Source organism: Bos mutus, chromosome 21, assembly GCF_027580195.1.
Source record: "Bos mutus isolate GX-2022 chromosome 21, NWIPB_WYAK_1.1, whole genome shotgun sequence".
Taxonomy (NCBI): Eukaryota; Metazoa; Chordata; class Mammalia; order Artiodactyla; family Bovidae; genus Bos; species Bos mutus.
Genome location: NC_091637.1, coordinates 22904558 through 22928868, shown reverse-complemented (window position 1 = coordinate 22928868; position 24311 = coordinate 22904558). Strand labels below are relative to the sequence as shown.

The following is a 24311-nucleotide window of genomic DNA, read 5'->3' as shown; positions in this document are numbered from 1 at the left end:
TTTCCCCAACAAGGAGACTGGAGAAGAAACCAGAACAAGTAGAACAAACCTCATAGAGGAAATGCTGAAGTTCAAGACAGCTGAGAAGTTGACAAGCAACTTCTTAAACCTTCTTGAACCTTCTCAAACAAGTTCAAGTCTCCAAGACCAGAAATGTATCCTGTGGTCTTCAAGAAATCTGTCCTTTTCAGAACTTATGCATAGCAGGGTAGCTGCCAAACTACACACTAAGTAACAAGTTTTTAAGGATAAAGGCACTGGATTCCATAAACTACAGACTAGAAAATCATATGCTAATTTCTTACAAAATTTTAAGAAAACATTATAAAGGTTTGTATATATTTATACAAGCATGAGTTAAATGAAGACATGGACTTTCTAACACAAAGTTGTTATCAATCTAAGCTTACTTCTTCTTCTAACATGGCTAGTAAGTCGGTAATGAGGGGAATGCTATATACAGAAAGGACCTCACTTCATCAAAACATCTGATTGACCACTTCTCTTTTTTTGCATCATGGGGCACGCAGGATCTTAGGTGCCTGACCAGGGATTGAACCTGTGCCCCCCTGCAGTGCAAGTGTGGAGTCCTAATCCCTGGAGTGCCAGGGAAGTCCCTGATTCAATGCCTAGTGACCATCCTTTCTCACCAGGACGCTTAAAAAAAAAAAAAATTGAAAAACGAATCAATGTGTTAAGATTATGGTTAAGAAATTGAGAATTTTCTTGGCCTTAAAAACTGCCAAGCTTCCTTCATTATTGTTGTAATGTTTGTTACTATTTTACACACATACACACAAAATCTAAGAAAAAAACATTACATAGACCCAGTTTCAGATCAGATCAGATCAGTTGTTCAGTCGTGTCCAACTCTTTGCGACCCCATGAATTGCAGCACGCCAGGCCTCCCTGTCCATCACCAACTCCCGGAGTTCACTCAGACTCACGTCCATGAGTCAGTGATGCCATCCAGCCATCTCATCCTCTGTCATCCCCTTCTCCTCCTGCCCCCAATCCCTCCCAGCATCAGAGTCTTTTCCAATGAGTCAACTCTTCGCATGAGGTGGCCAAAGTACTGGAGTTTCAGCTTTAGCATCATTCCTTCCAAAGAAATCCCAGGGCTGATCTCCTTCAGAATGGACTGGTTGGATCTCCTTGCAGTCCAAGGGACTCTCAAGAGTCTTCTCCAACACCACAGTTCAAAAGCATCAATTCTTCGGCGCTCAGCCTTCTTCACAGTTTACTCATATGTAAATACAAGGGTTCTAGTGGGACTACCGAAAAGAGCAATGGCACCCCACTCCAGTACTATTGCCTGGAAAATCCCATGGGCGGCGGAGCCTGGTAGGCTGCAGTCCATGGGGTCGCTAAGAGTCAGACATGACTGCGCGACTTCCCTTTCACTTTTCACTTTCATGCATTGGAGAAGGAAATGGCAACCCACTCCAGTGTTCTTGCCTGGAGAATCCCAGGGACGGGGGAGCCTGGTTGTCGTCCATCTATGGGATCACACAGAGTTGGACATGACTGAAGCAACTTTGCAGCAGCAGCAGCAGCAGCAGCAGAAGCAGCAGGACTACATCACTTCAGTTACTGAAATTTAAATGAAGCTTTTTGGGGAACAAAATAGGAAGAACAACAACAAAAAAAAATTAAAAAAAGAAATGAAGTTGATCCTAACTCCTCACAAGTTAATGACAAGATGCAACTGCTGAGACTGCGTTAAAAGAACGCTGTGCCACCTGTGGGAGGTAACAGCATGCCTGTGTTTGGTCCCGGTGAGACAGTATCTTAGGTTGCTTAATTTAAGAGGGAGGGTGACCAAATAAAGTATGTGTAAAGGACAGCAACTGGATTGATGAAAGGATTAAAAAAAAAATATCCTGAAAACCAGCTGAAGGATAGGGAGAGTTTTCCCCTGGATGTAAAACTAGAAAATAAATGCTCCCCTCAAACATTTGAAGTGCTATGCATGTGAGAGGGACCAATGGTGGGATGAAAGGCGAGACGCTGGCAGGAAACAAGACTTTTTGCTCAAAATGAGAAAGAAACTGTTTAATCTCAGAACTGGCTGTGAGCTACTCATCCACAGAAGTATTCAGAGTACCTGTCAGGGTAGGAGAGACAGGAGGAGGCCTCTGAAGTCTTCTTCAAGGATCTGAAGGAATCAAGACCATCTGGTTCTAATTCTACCTTTACCTTTTAAATTAAGACGATTAAGCTGGCTTAAAACTCAACATTAAAAAAAAAACAAAATAAGATCATTGCATCTGGCCCCATCATTTCATGGCAAATAGAAGGGGAGAAAGTGGAAATAGTGACAGATTTTCTTTTCTTGGGTTCCAAAACCACTGCAGACAAGGACTGCAGCCATGAAATTAAAAGACACTTGCTCCTTGGAAGAAAAGCAATGACAAACCTAGAAAGCATATTAAAAAGCAGAGATATCACTTTGCCAATCAAAGTCCATATAGTCAAAGCTATGGTTTTTCCAGCAGTCATGTATGGATGCGAGAGTTGGATCTGAAAGAAGGCTGAGTGCGAAAGAATTGATGCTTCTGAACTGTGGTGCTGGAGAAGACTCTTGAGAGTCTCTTGGACAGAAAGGAGATCAAACCAGTCAATCCCAAAGGAAATTAACCCTGAACATTCACTGGAAGGACAGATGTTGAAGCTCCAAGACTGCAGCCACCTGATGTCAAGAGTCAGCTCCTTGCAAAAGATCCTGACGCTGGGAAAGACTGAAGGCGAAAGAAGAGGGCAGCAGAAGATGAGATGGTTAAACAGCATCACCGACTTAATGGACATGCTGCTTCTGCTGCTGCTAAGTCGCTTCAGTTGTGGCTGACTCTGTTCCCCACAGACGGCAGCCCACCAGGCTCCCTGTCCCTGGGATTCTCAGGAGTTTAAGCAAACTCCAGGAGACAGCGAAGGACAGAGGAGCCTGGTGTGCTGCAGTCCATGGGGACGCAAAGAGCTGGACATGACTTATCGACTGAACAACAATAACAACAATGGAAATGTGAAGAAAATCTGGGAATGGTCTAGACCAGTGTTCGCTGAACTCAACGATGGGTACCGTGAGATATTAACAGGATGCCATACTCAAGGTAGGCTGAGAAACACTGCATGTTCCAGGCCATATTGAGATCTGACACCTGGCACGTACCGACTTTAAGCCATCCAAGGGTAACCAAATCTCTGTGCCTTTGTTTAGCTCAACCGTTTTTGAAATGCTGCTATGGGTGCTCAATTCCTTTCACAGGAACTTTACTGTGATCCAAGTCTAAATTTCTTTTGGGGGAGGAGAAAAACCGCAACAACTTAGATTTATGCTTTTAGCAATTAATTAGCAAAAGAATCAAACTAAAAGGAATGCAGAGTAGGCACATACTGACTCAAAGGACCTCAAAGCTAGAGAAAATCCAGCAGTTTGGTCCACTCGCTCAACCAGTGCAGGATCCTCCGTCTGCCCTCCTCACTGCAAAGCAGCTCCATGATCTCAGGGGGTAAGAGAATTACTGGGTGCCAGGCCTGGTTCTGGGGCCCATATCTGTGTTCTCATGTTACTCTCCACAACTTCCAATGAGTTATATTACCTTCCTTTTTCAGAGGTGAAAAAAATATGTCTCAGTGAAGTCAAATCTTTCAAAAGTCAAAATAGATACTGAGTCCTAGGCTCAACATCTCCTGAAGAGATCTTAAACATTCTTCTCCCAAAGAGAAAAATCAGGAGCAGCATTTGGTATAATGTTAGTAGTGGATAAAGTCCTCAAGTCTCCTCAGGAGAGACCCAGAATTCACAGAGGCCCTTTGTGTTAGGGGCACAAGAGTGTTGTCTGACTCTTTGATAGCTGTCACAACTTTGCTTACCCAGACTGATATGGCGATTCCCTTGTGCAAAACTACTGCACAGGTTTGAATGGTAATGGTATATGAGCAGTTTAAACCTCATTTACCAGATCTTTCATTACAGAAATGAGTCTTTCTACTTTTGCAGAATAAAATATCCTTAGTTGTTCAACTTCCACTTCCTTGCCCCCAAGATTTTTATTTTACATTTAAGGCCTCTGGCTTTCCAAGATCTTGCTGTTGTCTAGTCGCTTGGGCATGTCTGTATCTTTGTGAATCCATGGACTGTAGCCTGCTAGGCTCCTTTGTCCCTGGGATTCTCCAGGTTAAGAATACTGGAGTAGGATGCTGTTTCCTTCTCTAGAGCATCTTCCCAAGCCAGGGATCAAACCTGCATCTCCTGCATTGACAAGAGGATTCTTTATCACTGAGCCACCTGGGAAATCCTATTCTAAGATCTTGTGCCATGTGCTCAGTCACTCAGTTATGTCTGACTTTTTGTGACCCCAGGGACTATAGCCCACCAGGCTCCTCTGTACATAGAATTTTCCAGGCAAGAATGCTGGAGTGGGTTGCCATTTCCTAGTCCAATTGGCTTTCCTGTTGGTAAAAGATGCAGGAATCCTACGTGGCTGGAGCCCCACACCTTGATAAAACTGAGAACGCAGTAGCTGTGACAAGGATGGTATTGGCTCCTCTTGGGCCCCTCAATTGCGAGCTACCCTTTCCTTTGGCTCGCAGAGTCTCCAATATTCTCTCCAGGGTCCTTCTTGCCTCACCCCATCGTGGCCTACCTCGAGGGACTAAGAGCCTGAGTTTGGGGCTGTGTGCTAATGCATGCAGGATGGCCCACGGGAGGTGGCTAAGATCTTAGTTCCTTGATAAATCAGATAACAATGTAGCTTCTGTGAAAACATATTAAATGCGTTTGGTTTTCTAATCTACAAGAGGTCACTACTACTCAGGGCATCTGTCTTTCCCTCTCCCGCCTTACCGAGAACATCGCTGGTGGCCATGATATCGCATGTGTACATCGCTGCCATCAGTCGCTGTGGCTTCACTTGCAGTGCGTAGCGACAGGCTTCCTTCATGGTGGCTATGAGCTGTCCTGAAAAGGGCCCGTAGCAGTCAGTGAGTGGAGACTCTCCTCTCTGGGAAGCCCTCTTCTCAAAGGGCTCAGAGCCATAGTCTTGCAGCTCCTGCTGTTCATCTCCACCTGAGCGGGTGTCACCTTCCCCCTGTCTCTCCTTCGCCAGATCACCCGGTTCTTGATTCTGTTTATTACTTGCTGTCTGTTCTTCAAACTTGCTCAGGTCCCATTTTTCCAGGACAAAACACACACCCATGAGTGGCTCCTCGCACATGGGGCCAGAGAGGGTGGCTAGCTGGAAGCCGCTCACAATGCTGTTGCCCAGGTCTCGGTACCGATTGGCTTCTTTTGAAGCTTTGCCATCGAGGCCTGTCCACACTGAATTCTGAAAATCCTCACTTTTATTTACTAGTATGTTGGGCCCACATTTTCTTGGGCCAAATGACCAGATTTGGTCCACCGTGTTCCTCCACTTCCTCCCGGTGAGGTGGTGCTCGAGCTTTCCTTTGAATTCCCAGATTTTCTCTTGGGTCTTCTGATGGATCATCTGAGGATTATTTTTGCCCTCGTTTAGAGAGGACGTTAACTGCTCCATAGAACGAATCAGGTCACTGCTTTCTTCTAGAATCTGAGTCACCTCCTCTGGGAGCGGCAGGGCTCGGACGCTGAGTGTGGCAAGTTTGTTGGGAGTTGTCATGGTGATGAGCCCATCGGAGTCAACCTGGATTCCTTCAGGGATTTTGCTCTGATCCTCCTTTGTTTGGTGGATGACCGCAACTTTCTGTTGTTTGCCGATTTCTTCATTGACCATGTCAACTTTCGGGGGTTTTGTGATTGTTTCTCTGAATGGAATGATGGGTTCAGATACACTGATTTCAATCTTTGCAAACCTACAAAGTTGAGAGGAATAACACAAGGTTATCATCAAAATGGCATCAGAACTTCCATGGAGCAACATTACATAATGAATATTCTGCAAAAATGCAGATATATAAAAATTATTTCACTAGGAAATATTGGTGATTTACAATCTATCAGAATTAAAAAACCGCTTTCATTTCAGATTGAAAAGACTACCTGTAGTGGGAAGAAATCTTCAGGGAGTTCCTTGCATATACCAGAATCTCACTGCTTTGTTCACTCATTCTCAAAACAAATAAATCATGTATTTAGATAAAACTGTTTTGAGTGGAGAATAAATGTTTTAATAAGATTGACATATTAATTCTTTAAAATAATATTTGCCAGTTGAAGAATCTGGATAAGGAAAGCTCAATGATGAAAACTTAATAATAGAGAGGAAAAAAAAATTCACAGAACATCAGGATATCCTCTCCAATCCTGACAGTGTACTTGGCTTTGATGAGGCTCATGGTGAGGCCAAAAAGGTCAAGGAGCTTGTTTAGAGCGGCTCTCTCCTAAAGAGCTTCTGCAATGATGCGAATGTTCCATACCTGTACTGTGATTACCGAGCCCTTGAAATGCAGCTAGTATAACTAGGGAAATCAAGTTTTATTTTTATTTCATTTTAATTACATTTAAATAGCCACACATGGCTGCTGAACATCTGAAATGTGGCTAGTGTGACGGAGGGACTGAATTTTCAATCTTATCCAACTTTAATATCTGGCCACTGTATTGGACCACAGAAGTCTTGACCCTCAGTGTGGCATCAGGTTCAGAAAGCCGCTTTTCTCACATGCCATCAAGTTTAGTTTCACACTGCACTTTCTTTCAGATGAGCTGTAAGTTCACCAAGGGCAGATTCTGGAAACTGGCACGGTTTGAGTCTGATGACGATAAAACCAGGCAATCTTTCTTTTTCTCTTATTTTCTGTCTACCTCATTCCCAGGTAATACTAAGGCTTTGGTCTGGTCTACCATTGGCAATGTGGATGGATATATGTATAAATGTACATATATATGTACATGCATAAGCGCATATGTATGTACACATATATACTATAAGATACCTCTGGATTCTGGAATAACGCTTTTTCCCTGGGAACTGTGATTCAATAAGGAAATTAAACACTGAAAGTAAAATGTTTTAAAATGCTTACTTTTGATTCTAGGTTTGTTTTTGCTTTCTACATTTTGTGGGTATAGGACAGGTATTTGGTTTATCTGATTTTATACTTTTTGATAAATTTGAAAATTCAATAAATGGTTTTCTAAAAATCATGTTACCACAAGTGGTTTTAGAATACAGAACCCAAAGAGATCATAAAATGTGGAAGAAAATTAAAATGTTCTGAAAAAATATTCCCTTCAAGGAAGATTTTGTTGCCAGTGAGTATGTTTACTTTCAAGGATTAGTTTATTCCAATGCTATATATATTGTTGCAGAATATACAACAAGATGGGTATCTACCTGACACTTTATTACTACTCTGACACTGGATGAAGGTGGCAGACACAATCTTACCTAAGAACCGGCACTTGTTTTGAAACATTCACAAGCTCTGCGCTGCCAGGGTTTAAAGAACCTGTAGCCTGAGATGTAAAATTTAAGATAAAATAACAATGAAAAAAGATGTGTATATATATGTGTGTGTGTGTGTGTTCTTCCCACTAATCACTTATTATGTACGAGGCGCTGTGGTACATGGTTTACATGTGTTACTTAGTAGGTGTATTACTATACTCATTTTGTAGAGGAGAAAACCAAGTAAGAAAGATCAAATAATTTCTCCAAAGTTACAGAACAAGTAAGCTGGGTTTCAAGTCTAGTTCTGACCTCAGAATCAATGTGTTTAGCCATTATGCTATCCCGAAAAATCCAATTAAACAGCATACTAAAGGAGTAATTCACTACAATACTAAGTAGTTTTTATTATAGGTTATACAAATTGATTTGTATTAGGACATCTGCAAAAATATCACATTAAAAGGATCTAATAATCTATTCAACCATCTTTACAAATGCTAAATGGCATTCAGTAAAATTTAATATCCATTCCTTGTTTTTCAAAAAGAAAAGCACTCAGAAATTTTAGAAATAGGAAAATGTTTTTAAAATTATCATTATTTAGAGAAAATAAGTTCATATACTGAGAACACTCAAGAAAACAGATTGCACAGCTACTGAAACTGTGAGTGAGTCCATCTATGACACTCCCATTTCCCTTGTATTATAAGGTCCAAAGGGCTAAAAGTCTCATTAGTCCTTCTAATTTCTAAGGTTTCCAAGAATTCTCCCACAGTCATCACTTGTAAGAATAATTAGAATCACTCCACATCATGGAAAGGTTGGTGTGTGTATGGTTGTCATACCTACAAAGTGTCTCAGAGCTAAAGGTTCTTTAAACCCTGGCAGTGCAGAGCATGTGAATGTTTCAAAACAAGTGCCAGAGGCTGAGACTACATTAGTAATCTTCCATGGCTTCCTGCCATATCTGAGCATTACTGCCTTGAGAGGTGGATGGCGAGAACTCTGACAGTTTTGCTGGCCAAAAGACCACAGGTAGCCCCCTTGTCTCCCACACCTGTACTAATGCATTCCTGAACATGTGTGTCAAAGTCAAAAGGACTTATATATTAGAAGGCAGGTTCTGTCTTAAAAAAAACAACCTTTAGAATTTTCTATACGTTCTTATTCTAAGTATAACTGCAAACTTTAACAGTCATATCGAATAGTACACACAGCAAAACTAACTCCACTGATCTATGACTTGTCACAATGTGAACACTCATGTAAACCACTACTCAAGTTAGAAACATTACTAACCCTCAGAAGGCCCCCTCATGTGTTCTCCCAACCCCACAAATGTGACCACTATCTTGATTTTCACTGTAATCCATTTAAATTATTTTTTATCACCTAAACATGTAACCCCTATACTACATACGTTCCGTTTGGCCTGCTTCTTGGACTTCATGTAAATAGAATCAAACTTATTTTTTTCAATTGTCTTCTGCTCAACATTATGCTATGAGATTCATCCATGTCTGCATAGTTAGCTTGAGATTATTATATAAAATTCCATAATTTTTTTTCCAAAAAAACTCCATTTCAAGTTTTTTTCAGCTTTTGCCTATTAAAATTTTTATTGCTATGAATATTCTTTCAAAAATTTATTTTTTAATTGAAGGATAATTGCTTTACAATATTGGTTTCATTTCTGCCATACATCAAGCTATGAATATTCTTGATACATCTGTCCACTGTGTGTTACATATAGATAGAATAGAAACGAGAGTGGATCTGCCAAGCTATGGGAAATAACTATCTTCTACCTCAGGAGATAACACCAAGTAATTGCTGACTTGAAGTAGAATTCTAATTACCAAAAAGTGTTATTTTTAAAGGCAAGTTAATGACCTGAGAAATGTAAGGTTACTTAACACTGGGTTTTAATTTGGTAGCAAAAAGAAAGAAAATAGTTCAAAAACTCCAAAAAATAACATTTTAATATTATTTAAAAAATAGAATAAAATAAACCCTCTGCAGGACTTTCCTGGTGGTTCAGTGGTTAAGAATCTACCTGCTAATGCAGGGGACACTGGTTTGATCCCTGGTTGGGGAACTAAACCCCTGCGGCAACTAAGCCCGTCCGCCACAACTACTGAGCCCAGGCAACCTACAGCCTGTGCTCTGCAACAAGAGAAGCTACGGCAATGAGAAACCCGAGCGCCGTAACTAGAGAGGAGCCCCTGATGCCACAACTAGAGAAAGCCCGAGCACAGCAAAGACCCAGCACAGCCAAAACTAAGTATATAAATAAAATCACACACACACACATATAGAGAGAGAGAGAGAAAGAGAGAGAGATACAGAATATAAACCCCAAGTAGGTGGTGCTGCAGAAGCAGCTCTTCTTATTCTGCTGTATTATTAGTAGTAGTAAAGCAGAACTACAATAGTACCTACTACTACTACTACTACTAGTACCACCACCACCAATTTTACTAGGGTGCTTTAAGAATTAAATGAGACATGCAGACTTTAACAGTGACTGGTATGTAATATTTAGTAGGTAATTATGTTGATTACTTACAATTATTATTTAACTATAATGATCATGGTTATTAAAGTCCCAGAAAATTGAAAAACAAAAGCAAAGAAGGCCACTACAGGGCCATTCATCAAAGAAAAACAAATGATCAATAAATACATTAAAAAATGTTTCAGTATCATAACTAAGCACAGAAAGTGTATATTAACAATGAACAAACATTTGTCTTCCAGACTGATGAAAATATAAAAAATTATGATATACAGGGCTGCCAAAAGTTTGGGAAAAGGAACACTTTCAAGTACATTTTGCTAGTTACAGTGTAAATTGGTACAGACTTTAAGGATAATATGGATTATAAGCCTAAAAAATATGCCAGCAATATAATATGCTACCTTCTGAGTTAGCAGTTGTTACCAGTTAGCAGTTGTTAGCAGTTAGCAGTTTATCTGAACCAAATAATCAGAGCTGTATATATAGATATCTGTAGATATTTGAGTATGCATAGAACAGACTAGGGATTTATCAACCCAAATGTAATGGTCATAATTATCTCTGCATGGTAACTGAATGATTCTTTTTATTCTTCTGTATTTTCCTAATTGCTGTAATAAACATATATTACCTTTGGAATAAAGAGGAAAAACACAACTCACAAAAAGTTATTTGGGAATAGTTATGCCTATTTTATGACACTTACATATCACTATGATAGAAAAATATGCAGATTTACTGAAGGTCTCTACTGCAGAGATGACATCAATAAGGAAGTCTATCCTAACTACAGTCTAAGTTCACAAAATATGATTTTGTTTTGTTGCCCCAACATGCTGTGTGTGTATATGCTTAAATACGTATTTATGAAAATATTTTATGACTTACACTAAAAATGCAAAATCATGCAAGCAGAGCAGTGAATACTATTAGTAAAAGTAAATCTATGGTCCAATAACACAATAACAATTCATGTTTAAGTTGAGGGCACTCAATTTTTCTCCAACAGCAAACAACAGTATACGTTCAAGGGGCTTAGCAAACACTAAGACACCCCACCGATTGGGGCTCCATCTCGGTTGCCACCTAACCTTTCTTTCAAGTCATCCAGGCAGCGCTGAAGGTGGACTTCCCCTGCTGTGACTAAAACGTGCTCTCCTGTTTCCTGAATGAAAACCTGGACACAAGGATCAGCTTGGTTTAACAGCTTCATTCCTTTGACGAGTTGAGGCATTTCACCTAGATTAACAAAATGAAATACTGATTAAATACAAGGTAAGGACTGACATAATCTAAAGACAGCATCCATGGGAAAACTCATGACAAATTCTGAAGGGAAAAGCATAATGTGATGAACTTTTACAACAATGGTTTACTCTGTTTTTCCAAATAATACAGCAATGTGAAGAAAACTATCTTCTAATAATTTATTTGTACAGACAGCTAACATGAGACACATGTCACAAACTTATCATCAAGGCTCCCAAAGCTGATCCATACCACTTCTTCAAACTCTCAGCAGATATAAATTACCATTATTACTTGTAAATCACCAAAATATATTACAAATGTATATATACGTAGAAATGTAACAGAACTCTTTCCATATAGTACCTATAAAACTATAAAATCAGTATTCTAATTAGTATGAGAAAAACTGAAGTCAGAAAAAAAAATCACCATCTTCATTTCATCAAAATCTGTGTAACTGGTAAGTGGCCCTGTAAAAACTGATATTATGACTTAGTAAAGCCAATAACGCATGTCTTCCATTGGACTGTGTGTAACTTTGTGAGGTGCATTTTTCAGTAATAACAGTCACTAATATTAAGGGCTACAATAAATGGAGCCTAGAAACAGATCTGTGCAGCTATCTTACAAAGTGTTATGGTAAGGTTTTAAAAAATAATGAAGCCTCATTGTGGAAGGCAGACTCTAAGATGGCCCCAAGTCACCCTCGTCTTCTGCTAGTCACACCCAGCGCAGTCCTCTCCCACAGGGAACCGGGCTGGCCCGTCGGATCAACACAACACTGCAGACTGGAATGTGACTCCTAAGGCAGATCACAGAAGGCTTCTGCTTTAGTGTCCTGGACTCCTGGTGAAAGCCAGTCACCACACTGCACTCCAGGATCACCAAGCAGCTGTGAGGAGAGGTCCCTGTGGAGGAATCCAGGTCCCCAGTGAGCACCGACTTGTGAGACCCTGTGAGTGAACCACCTTGCAAGTCCAGGTACACCTTCAGATGGCTGCGGCCTGTGGTTACACACAACTACAACTGCATAAGGCCCTCTAACTGAACCCTTCCAGAACTTTTGACCAGAAGAATCGCCAAGAATAATAGGAGTAGTTACTGTTCTCTCAAGTCACCAAATTTTGGAGTAACATGTTAGGCAGTCCTAGGTAACTAACAGAATTATAAACCACAATCACAAGTGATTGGGCTGGCCAAAAAGTTCATTTGGGTTTCCCTGTACCATCATACTTATCTGTTAAGGGTCTCTGGGATCCTCAGTAGCTAGGATATGTCTCAGAACCTGGGGCAGAGACAAGCTTTCTGAGGGCCCAGCTCTGAGGAGAGAGGGGATATACAGATACAGGGGCAGTGAGCTACTACACACGTCAACAGAAATCTGTGTTTGTGAGCAAATCAAACGTTTGCTCTCTGGTTCCCCTAGAGCAGTCTGGAAGACACTTCACTGGCTACCCCTGAACGCTGGCAGCAGAGTCACAGGGAACAGGGGGTGAGTGATAGTCACAGGAAGTAAAGTACAAGAGTCAGTGAGGATCGGCCAGGCACATGGTAGGAACCGAAGACTAAGTATTAGTTATTAATCCTATAGGGCCTGGTGTGTGTGGCTATCACACAGCCAGACAGAAAGGGGCAGGGAGTGCTTTCCAAACACAAAGGGAATGCCAGATGATCTAGCACACCCACGGGGGAGCAGATGTGAATTCTCAATCAAGCAGTCTTGCATAAGATTCTAAAGAACCAGTCACATAAAACATGAGCTCTGCTGAGACATGACCCTGTGCCAGGGTTCTGGGGGATGCAGAGATGACCCCGTTTCTGCCATAAAAAAGAAGATAAAGTCTCCCTGGATAGCAAAGGTGCCTAAAGATGCCAGATTCCTAAGAGAGAGGTTAGATTCCCCTGGAAATGGTGGTGGTCTATATGGTCTTATGGCTCTGTGAGTTATATACCCCTGTTATGTACCTCCAGGAAAATTGACAGTCTACTACTGAAACAAACCAGGAGAAACCAAGCATTAAATGCATGTATTTAAAAAATGTAATGAACATCACATGCTTTTAAAAACGAGGCCATCTTACTTGGGTGTTTCGGTTCAATAGCAACCCTCACAATAGGGGTGGCTTCGAAGTTGAGAGGTATGAATGGCGGGCAGGATGGTGAGGTACACAGTGTGGCCGACTTCAGCACGAAGTCCTGAAGGCCTCCAATTCCTGCGGGGAGGAAAAGACCCATGGAGTCAACAAAAGAAGACAAATTCCGAATTTATGTTAGAAAAATAACGTCAACCCAGTATATATGTCACAGATAAAAAACACTTAAGAAATCAGGCTAAAACGTGACCACAGCAGTGATCCTGTCCAGATACGTATGTCTGAAGACATCAATTACTTTTTAAATTGGAACTCTAAAATTTTTAAATACATTAATTTGATGAAGATGAGTCTCTACTGAAATAATCTCTTTTGCCAAATCCACTTGCATGCGGGTAAACAGAATTTTAGAGACTTTCAGACCAGAGTATCAGCTACCCCACACCTCATCCCTCTCCTGCTCTGATCCACTTCAGGCTCCTAGCTGGGAGTTGCATAAGCTTCTAGAGAAGGGGTTTCCATGCTCTGGGCTGCATACTGGGATCTCCTGTCAGATCGGCTGGTGGCAGCAGACTAGAAATAAAGTGCACAATAAATATAATGTACTTGAATCATCACTGTCTTCCATGACACTGGTCCCTGGTGCCAAAAAGGTTGGGGACCCCTGTCTTTGAACAGACAGGAACAGAGAGAATGCCTCCAAAAGTGAGATGAAGGGGTCATACTGAACCTCACATCCAGAGTAAGAGCAGACAACACTTTAGAACAAATTAAGAAACACATGGGCTGCCCTGATAGCTCAGCTGGTAGAGAATCTACCTGAAACTCGGAAGATCTGCTGGAGAAGGGATAGGCTACCCACTCCAGTATTCTTGGGCTTCCTTTGTTGGCTCAGCTGGTAGAGAATCCACCTGCAATGTGGGAGACCTGGGTTCGATCCCTGGGTTGGGACGATCCCCTGGAGAAAGGAAAGGCTACCCACTCCAGCATTCTTGCCTGTAGAATTCCATGGACTGTATAATCCATAGGGTAGCAAAGAGTCAGACACAACTGAACAAATTTCACTTTCACTTTAAGAAACACATAGAAGGGCCACTTTTATGCTTTTGGTTTCAGTTCAGTTCAGTTCAGTCGCTCAGTCGTGTCCGACTCTTTGTGACCCCATGAATCGCAGCACGCCAGGCCTCCCTGTCCATAAGGTAAATGTTAAAGAGGGCATGGAAGGAGAGGCCACCTGTTTTAGGAGAAAGTGACAGGTGAAAGGGGCAGGGATATTCAAGCAGCATTCTGCTTCTCCATCTCCAGCTTAGAGACAAGTATGGAAAGGAAACAACTCTGCTGCTGTCGGCTCACAAATGGATGTAAAGGTACAGGGTGCTGTGGTGCCGCACCATGGACCACCCATCCTGGAGGAGGGAACTGAAGCAGAGCTTTCCGACACACAAGCCCAGAAGGTGGCAGAGGTCTCTCTGAGTCTGATCACACCGGGTGAAAAGCCCCCTCCAGCTGCCCCTCCTGAAAGTCTCCAGGCATCACTCTCCCCACTACACTACAGGGTCACTCCAGCTATAGGAACACCTTCTTCACACTGGGCTGGAACATGTCTCCCCCATCTCTACACACTGTCCTGAGTTCCATTCCTCAAAGGTCCACAGAAAACGTGCTTCTTCCACTTTTACCAACTACCCTGTGGGTTTCAGAGGCATCAGGCCCTTTTAATCCCTTTCTGTCTCACACTAAACCTCATTAGGTCCTCTGACTTTAACTCATGACATGACCGCTAGAACTTTCCTGTGCGGGGGACCCTCTTCAGACTTATGTCTCCAAGGTGCCGCCGGTTCATTTCCTTGGTCAAGGTCTACACTTCTTACTGCTGTGCGTCCTGGCCCAGCACACAGAGACATCTATGCCTGGCCATGGCTTACTGTTAATGTCCCTTACGTACCACGGCAGACCTGGGCCTGCCCAAGTTTCCATCAAGTCTACTAGAAATAACAACATCTACCATGAATACAGGGGGTGAGGACAACCTTACAGTAAATACTCCCCCTCAAACCTCATCCATCCTGCTCTGACCTCTGGCAAGCAGGCACTTCCTTCCTGCTCAGATAGCACATGGTTTCAAGGAAAAGATAAATGCTGGTCTCTCCTCTATGTCACCAGGGAAGCAGGCTGCAGATGGTCACTATATTCTGAACACTGTCTCTTTAAAACCTTCTGGTTTACATTTTTGCTGTTCTTGTTACTTAGATAGGCCCAGATTTGTGAACATGATTGCAACTCCCCTAGAAACAGAAAAACAAAAAGTCATTATTCCTAGTCAAGATTAAGATTTTAAGGAAAAGATTATGCTCCAATGACAGTCATTGGAGTTATTTGGGTGAATCACAACAAAATGATTTAAAAATCACTTTGAGAATTTCTTGTTGCACTGTCAGATAATTATTAAGTATAGAACTTTATATTTATACAAAACACATTTTAAAACAAGCTTTCTGTTTTAAAAATGATGTCAGATCAGATCAGATCAGATCAGTCACTCAGTCGTGTCCGACTCTTTGCGACCCCGTGAATCGCAGCACGCCAGGCCTCCCTGTCCATCACCACCTCCTGGAGTTCACTCAGATTCACATCCATCGAGTCAGCGATGCCATCCAGCCATCTCATCCTCTGTTGTCCCCTTCTCCTCCTGCCCCCAATCCCTCCCAGCATCAGAGTCTTTTCCAATTAGTCAACTCTTCGCATGAGGTAGCCAAGGTACTGGAGTTTCAGCTTTAGCATCATTCCTTCCAAAGAAATCCCAGGGCTGATCTCCTTCAGAATGGACTGGTTGGATCTCCTTGCAGTCCAAGGGACTCTCAAGAGTCTTCTCCAACACCACAGTTCAAAAGCATCAATTCTTCGGTGCTCAGCCTTCTTCACAGTCCAACTCTCACATCCATACATGACCACTGGAAAAACCATAGCCTTGACTAGACGAACCTTTGTTGGCAAAGTAATGTCTCTGCTTCTGAATATGCTATCTAGGTTGGTCATAACTTTCCTTCCAAGGAGTAAGCGTCTTTTAATTTCATGGCTGCAGTCACCATCTGCAGTGATTTTGGAGCCCAGAAAAATAAAGTCTGACACTGTTTCCCCATCTATTTCCCATGAAGTGGTGGAACTGGATGCCATGATCTTCGTTTTCTGAATGTTGAGCTTTAAGCCAACTTTTTCACTCTCCACTTTCACTTTCATCAAGAGGCTTTTTAGTTCCTCTTCACTTTCTGCCATAAGGGTGGTGTCATCTGCGTATCTGAGGTTATTGATATTTCTCCCAGCAATCTTGATTCCAGCTTGTGTTTCTTCCAGTCCAGCGTTTCTCATGATATACTCTGCATATAAGTTAAATAAACAGGGTGACAATATACAGCCTTGACGAACTCCTTTTCCTATTTGGAACCAGTCTGTTGTTCCATGTCCAGTTCTAACTGTTGCTTCTTGACCTGCATACAAATTCAGATACAAAAAAAAAAAAAAAAAAAAACACACCGGAACTTCCCTGGTGGTCCAGTGCCTAATACTCTTTGCTCTCATTGCAGGGAGTTGGGGTTCGATACCTGGTCAGGGAACTAGATCCCACAAGCTGCAACTAAGAATTTGCATGACAAAACTAAAGATCGCACATGCCACAACTAAGACCCAGTGCAGCCAAATAAATAAACAAAAATTGAAAAAAATAAAACAAACCACCATATCCCCATGTAATACCTTTCTAATATTGTCACTATATTCATTTGATATATTTCCCTTTTTAGTCCTTCCTCTATTGGCACACATAATTTACACTGTTATAATCTCCATATAGCATCACTGACTCAATGGACATGAATTTGAGCGAACTCTGGGATGCCTGACATGCTGTAGTTCATGGGGTCACAAAGAGTTGGACATGACTTAGTGACTGAACAACAACAACATTTCCATATAATTCTCTGCCTTTTTTTTTCCCCCTATTTAAATCATGGAATTTTCACTTCACTTGTTTAAATCACAACTGAATCAGTTAAGGAGGAATGATTCCTTCACATACAGTACACCTGCTCAAGCATTTTTCAACTGAGATCAGGGCTGAAGGACATGTTCCCTTCAGGGAATTATTTTAGAATTTTTGAAACAGGAGAAGTGATAGGCCAGAAAAAAAATATGTAAAATTAGCACTGCATGAATTTGTTTCAAGGATTAAAGAGGATGCAAAGTTTTTTCCATGCATATTTCTAAAAAAGCGTATGATTTAAAGAAAAAAAAAAAAAAAAAAACAGGCTGAGGAATACGGAGCAAACAGAATTTACTGAACAGCAAGAATTCTAGCTTGTTTTCATACAAACGCCAGTAACTTTTGTCTGACTGTAGATGAAGGATCCGAGTCCTTGCTGGTCCCAATTCTTCTCTAGATAACAAGGAATATTAGCTATTTTGGGAGAGTGAACTCTAGCTTGGGCCTCCCAGGTAGCTCAGTGGTAAACAATCTGCTTGCCAATGCAGGAGATGGAAGAGACACCAGTTCAATCCCTGGGTTGGGAAGATCCCCTGGATGAGGAAGTGGTAACCCAATCCAGTACTCTTGTCTGGGAAAGCCTATGGACAGAGGAGCCAATCGGGTTACAGTCCATGGGATCGTAAAGAATCAGACACGACTGAGCATGCACTCATAAACTCTAGCTCACAGACTGGGGTGACACCCGAGTCAACACCGAGTTCTCCCACTGGGCACACTGGCCCTTACAAGAGTGCATACCATACCCTTCAAATGCTTCTTAATCAAAAATCAGCATTTTTGCAAACACCGTCAGACCAAAATTTTTTTCCAGACTGTCTCTGTTTCCTGTTACAAATGATTCCATTTTTAGTTTTTGAGAAACTCCTACACTGCTGTCCAGTGGCTGTACCAATTCCCGTTCACACCAACAGTGTAGAAGGGTTCCCTTTTCTCCACATCCTCACCAACATTTGTTATCTGTGTTGTTTTTGATGATGGCCATTCTGACAGGTGTGAGCTGGTGTCTCATCATGCTTCTGATTTGCGCTTCTCTGATAATTAGTGATGCTGAGCATCTTTTCAAGGGTCTGTTGGCCATCTGTTTCCCCTTTGGAAAAATATCTATTTAATTCTTTGGCCCATGTTTTTAGTCACACTGATTTTTATGTTGAGTTATACTAGCTGTTTATATATGTTCGATATTAACCCCTTATTGGTCATATCATTCGCATATGATGATACACAAAAAGATATTTCAAATAAAAAGTAAATGTGTTATTTACAGTAGCCAAGATTTGGAAGCATATCTTGGCTATGAATGGATAAAGACTGTATGTATATAATGGAATACTACTAAGCCATAAAAAGAATGAAAATATTGCCATTTGCAGCAACAAGGAAGCACTCGGAGGGCATTATGCTAACTGAAATAAGTCAGAGAAAGACAAATACTGTATGATATCACTTATTCTTGGAATCTAAAAAGGACAACAAACAAAGAAGCAGACTCCCAGATATGGAGAACAAACTAGTGGCTCCCAGTGGGGAGGGACGAGGGCAATGCAGAGGAGGGGGAGGACAGGCACAAAAGTACTGCATGTACAATAGGCATAGGATGTATTATACCATAGGGGGAGTAGCGTCAATATGTTATAACAACTGTAAATGGAAAGTAACCTTTAATATCTGTATACAAATTGTTTAAAAAGTATTCCATAAACAAGCAACATAAAGGGGCACAGCTTTTATGATGTGAGACTGAAAATACTGTGTAGGGCTGGAGAGACCGGTGGGCCTTTTGTCGACAACTGTTTTCCTTTAACGACCCCCTGCTGCACAGGTTGAATCAGTCGAAAATGAGGTCACACTGGCAGCAGGAACATGGTGAAGTCACTACTGAGTTCTAACGCCACTTCGTGGGGACGAGACTGTGAGCTGTCTGGACAGAGGACGGCATTACTATCTTTAGCAAAGTTTAGATGTGTAAAGTGCTCTTTCATTGCCGGTATAAAAATATTATTGGAATCGAAAAAAAAAAAAACTTTGTGGTAAAACATGTTAGGGCTCTAGACAGAATATGGTCACCTAATCTCCAAAGTTTTATTTCAGGCCAACTTTAACATCACTTCACCCAGAACCACCAGCCTGTTTCTCTTAAATTGTTTAATAAGCCCAAGTTAATGGATTCCTTTAAATCTTCACAGTAAATCCAAGGTATGTACCGTGGACATCTATAGAGCCTCAGGCCTGTGACAGGAATAAACACTGCTTTAGAAGACACACGAGGGTTAGACAACTATCACACACAAAAAATGTCTTTTCTAAAGTACAGGTTCGCCGAGCAATTGTTGAGAACCCACAAAACCTTTGTTTTGGTCCTTCTGTCTTTGAACACCAAGGAAGCCCACATCCTCTGCCTCTCATTCGTGTCTTTATTCTGCACCTTTCCCATCAAACTCGGATTCTACTCTCTGAGAGTCAAAGGCTATCAGGGGGTCCATGCGCTTTATAACCCTTGTCATGGAGGCAGCAGGCAGGCAGCTATGATAGAATAAATAAGAAATGGGCCTTTTCCAAGCCTGCTTGCCTAGCATCTCCAGCACAGACCAGTATTGCTAACGTTTTCAGAGGATTATCAAGTCTGTCCATTATGCTAAACACGTTTCTTAAATCAACTGCCCTTTAGCTTCTTGGTGTTATAGGAGGCCCAAGGGAAAACTCTCGCAAAATGACATCACTGTGTCAGGATTTTTTTTTCTTCTCCTAGGGACAGATGGAGCTCTTAACCAGCTAATAACAGTTTTTAAGAAAGTTTCATCAGAATCTGGGGCCTTTTTCTCAACATAGAGACTACAATAAATGGAAAATGTAACACCTTAAGAACCAAAACCTTTTTTTTGTTTTTATTTAAAGCACTGTGTAGGCTTGCTGTCTTTGTCTATACTTGAGAACAGGTGGAAACTTGGCGTCAGGGTCCTGAACCAGGTTAAGGGAGCTATAATTAGGGTTCACTGTGGAGCTTCAATTTGTGCATCAGGACCACTTTCATTTATGCCCCCAACCACCATTCCTGTGAAACAGTATCACTTGGTAGGCCGTCACCAAGGGAATTAACATGGTTGGAAGGGTCTAGGATTCAACAGGGGAAGAAATTTCATCTTGGACCTGGAGGCAACACAGAGTACCTGAATGGTGCCGAATGGTGTATCTCAAGGTGAATGAAAGGGCAGTCAGTATAAAACAGTCTTCTGGTTGTCTCTTGGCATGTGATGTCATGATAAAGAATCTACTGATGCTAACCCGGGAGAAAGGATGATGCACATAATTAAAATATTTGAAAACGACATTTTCCATTAGAACGGAAATATACGTAAAGGACTATGGGGAAGGAACCCAGCATATATTAATACAAAAGTGCTGGGATGCGATGGGAACCCAAAGTAGTTTCAGAATACCTGGTGCACAGAACACAGTTGGGGGGCTAGTGAAACAGGAGGCTGAATGAAAGCAGAGACAGATTGTCAAGAGATGTGCATATCAACCTGAGTTTAGACTTTACTCTGAAGGGTGTGGATGTGGAAGACCATAGATGAACTAGAGAAGCGAGGGTAAGCTGTCACGTCTTGGTGGTTACTTAGGAATTGGAAAGAAGGGACAAGGAGAAACGAGGATGCAATCCAGATTTCTAACTTGGAAAACTAAGCAGATGATTACTTAGTCAAAGCATTTCTCAACTCTTGAGGTTCATAATTTTTTCCTACCATTTTTACTAGTTCTTTATGTAATAAACACTTTAACCCACCACATTTTTTCCTTCAGGCTACAATTTCCCCGTTTATTTTGCTTCTATTTTTTCTTTTTAGTATCTTTTTGAGCTTTTTCTATTTGGCGTCTAAACTCCAGAGCTTATAAAGTTGTGCTTTCAAAGAACTGAAATTGATTCAATATTCAGATACTTTTCTAATAACTTAGTTTTAAGGGCAGGGGCACAACTGGGCACTTCATAAAGTTTCTTCAATGAACAGGTAAACCTGGGGGACTTCCCAGGTGGTCCAGTGGTTAAGACTCTGAGCTTCCACTGCAGGGGGCATGATCCCTGGTCAGGGAACTAAGATCCCCATGCCATGTGCGGTCAAAAAATAGGGGGGAAAAATCTGAAGGGGGACAAAGGCAGATGAACAAGCAATTACAATGTAATGTAGTAAGTGTCACAACAGGAACAATACAAGGTGTGTTTATGTGGGGAGAGAAATTGAGAAGTTACAGACTTCCCAGGGAAGCTGACACTCAGGAGTATCTGAGATAACTCTGAGTGCTGAGTGGGGGAAAAGGCAACAGTGGAGGCCCAGGTGAGAATCCAAAGTCATTACCCACAGCTGCAGTGAGGATCAGAAAGCAGGAATGAAGAGACATTGGCACCCCGTTCGTGCCCATTTCTCCGAGATCGTGCACCTGTCATCAATTTTTTTCCTTAGGCAACACGCATTCTTGTTATGTTCGATTTGGAATCAGAGGGATCTGAATTTAATTAAAGCTCTAACCTTATACCAGTGACCTCATCCCTCTCTAGTTTTAGTTTCCATATATACTTATGGCACATGATACTTTCGTAGGGTTACCATGAGCCTCAAGTAAGTTAAAAGAATAAGAGAGTCCCTGGCACAGAGTCAGCACTCATAAATGGAGGTAGTGGCTATAATGGTCATGGTAGTATCAGCAGCTGTCTTAGTAACAGTTTTGTTAATTAGGGTTTTCTGGTGTATGTATGAAGAGCATATTTAATTTTTTATATATACCATTAGTTAGTTAACTGTAATGAAGGTTGTAACAACTTCTTGAAAGGCACAAGCTTATAATCATATCCATTTATAAGCTTTGAATCCCATCCCACTGACCTAAATTTATATTTTGTATAGTAACACATGGTTTTAAGTGATGCTCCCTCAAAGATGTGATTCCAATTCAAAGATTTCAATAAAATGGAGGAAATGTAGGATGTTTAGAATGTAAGGAAAATAAAACGCCTAGTACAATTTTAAACAATAACAGAAATTTGTTTCAAGATTTTAAAAAAAGAGAGAGATGACTTTGTACAACTGGGAAACTGTAACTGGATTTCTTCTAGCTTTAAACTAAAAATATTTCCAATTAAAAACAGGAGACAGAGACACTTCTGGATGAAATGGCAACTTCATCACAAGTATACAAAAGATTCTAACTGAAATGACCTAAGGAAGAAAACAAAAGAAGAACTGAATGACCACTGAAACTGTAGAGGCCACTTCAAACTGTGAGCCATTTCTGTTAACTGTAGAGCAAATTAAAGAAAAATAGCAAGTGTCCGTTCATAACTCTGTTCTTGAGAAATCAATACAACTTAAAAAAAAAGACTGTATACACAATGTACCAGTGGTGGTCTATTTGATAACAGATCAACAGAAATGAATGAAGAGCCCAGAAACACGTATGTGTGAAAGTGAAAAAGTTAATGAAATGGAAAAAATAATACGGCTGTATCTATACCATATGCCATCTAGAACAATAAATTTCATGTGGACTTGAAAGCACAAGTCAGGATGACATCATGAGACTGCCAAGTCTTACTATATTATAAAATCTATAAAACAAAAATACCATAAACAAAGTAAAAAGTTATAAAACAGATGATTTCAATGTCAAAACAAGACAAAGGATCAGCAGGCACAACATATAAAGAACTAGTACAAATCCATGAAAAGGAAGGCAACCAACAGGAATGTAGGCAAAGAATATAAACAGCTTTAAGAAAAGAGACCAGACAAAAGGAAGCTCAAAACACTCAAAAAACATACCAAAAAACTTAATCTCATTAATAGTAAGTTAATGTAAATGAAAACCATGAGATACTATTTGACACCGGTACAACTGGTATAAACCTGAAGAATCCACATGCTGGCAAGTATGTGCAGAAATCACAGGTCTTATGAACTGGAAATGGGAACAAAAATTGCTACAATCATATGAATCAAGTGAGAGAACACGTTTGTGATATTCTGCCAAATACGGTAGATGTGCTACTCACTGGTTTGATTTCTGCTTTATTTCCCAAATCAGTGTGAGCAGAAGGCTCACTAGTGTACCAGGAACACACCACAAACAATGGTACAACCCTGGGTGATTTGGTAAGTGGCGGGGGCATTTCTGGCTGGGGCCGACTGCCGGCACTCGTGGGCAGGGCCAAAGATGAGGGCCTTGGAGCATGTGCAAACATCCCGCACAAAGAATTTTCCTAAGCTGTGTGGCTTCTGAGTATTCTAGATAAGCCTGTTTATAATGATCTGAGTTTAAATTTAACTCCATTTAAAAAACAAGGTACTTCTGGCACAAATGAACACGTGCTGCATTTTCAGGAGTTCTATTCTATTCACCATGAAGATGAGCCAGTCACTGTTTTAGCAGCAGCCACTTCTGGCGCCGAGGCATCAGCACGGTATGTGAGCACGACGCTGCGGCCACGGCCACCACACACACGGTGACTACAAGCATGTATCTAACTCGGTCTGTCGTCTAGTGTAGTCAGACTGGAACGTTTACCACTGCAGGGTCAAAGTGAAAGTTGCTCAGTCAAGTCTGACACTTTGCGACCCCACGGACTATACAGTTCATGGAATTCTCCAGGCCAGGATACTGGAGTGGGCAGCTTTTCCCATCTCCAGGGGATCTTCCCAACCCAGGGATCAAACCCAGGTCTCCTGCAATGCAGGTGGATTCTTTACCAGCTGAGCAGGTTACTTTATCGTAAAACAACAAAAAAATTTTCTTAAACAATAAGAAAACAACCTTTCTGAGGATTCAGCACCTTGAATACTTGCATTGTTTGAATTATCACACAGCCAGAGACCCTGGGATTATGTCGTAAACACATTACATTTGCATTAGCCAATTTAGGCCCTAGAAACCGAAACTGCTCTCACCTCTAGACTGCCAGCCATGAACTTCCCTGGAGGCTGGTGTGCACGGAGGGAGTCTTGGATTCCTACCCGATAGGGAGCTGGAATGTTTCTTGAGGTTAATCA

At 41.3% G+C, this 24311-nt stretch overlaps 1 protein-coding gene across 3 annotated transcripts in view; it reads right to left on the bottom strand.

The window, feature by feature from the left end:
* The window catches only part of EFL1 (elongation factor like GTPase 1), a 113929-nt gene that overhangs the window by 14526 nt on the left and 75092 nt on the right, over positions 1–24311 (bottom strand). For all 3 annotated transcript variants that reach the window (XM_005887129.3, XM_070358385.1, XM_070358384.1), the window contains exons 16-18: positions 13227–13358; positions 10986–11133; positions 4847–5832 (exon numbers count right to left, since the gene is read on the bottom strand). In XM_005887129.3, coding sequence (XP_005887191.1) covers positions 4847–5832; positions 10986–11133; positions 13227–13358 — 1266 coding nt within the window. The remainder of the gene's footprint in view (positions 1–4846; positions 5833–10985; positions 11134–13226; positions 13359–24311) is intronic.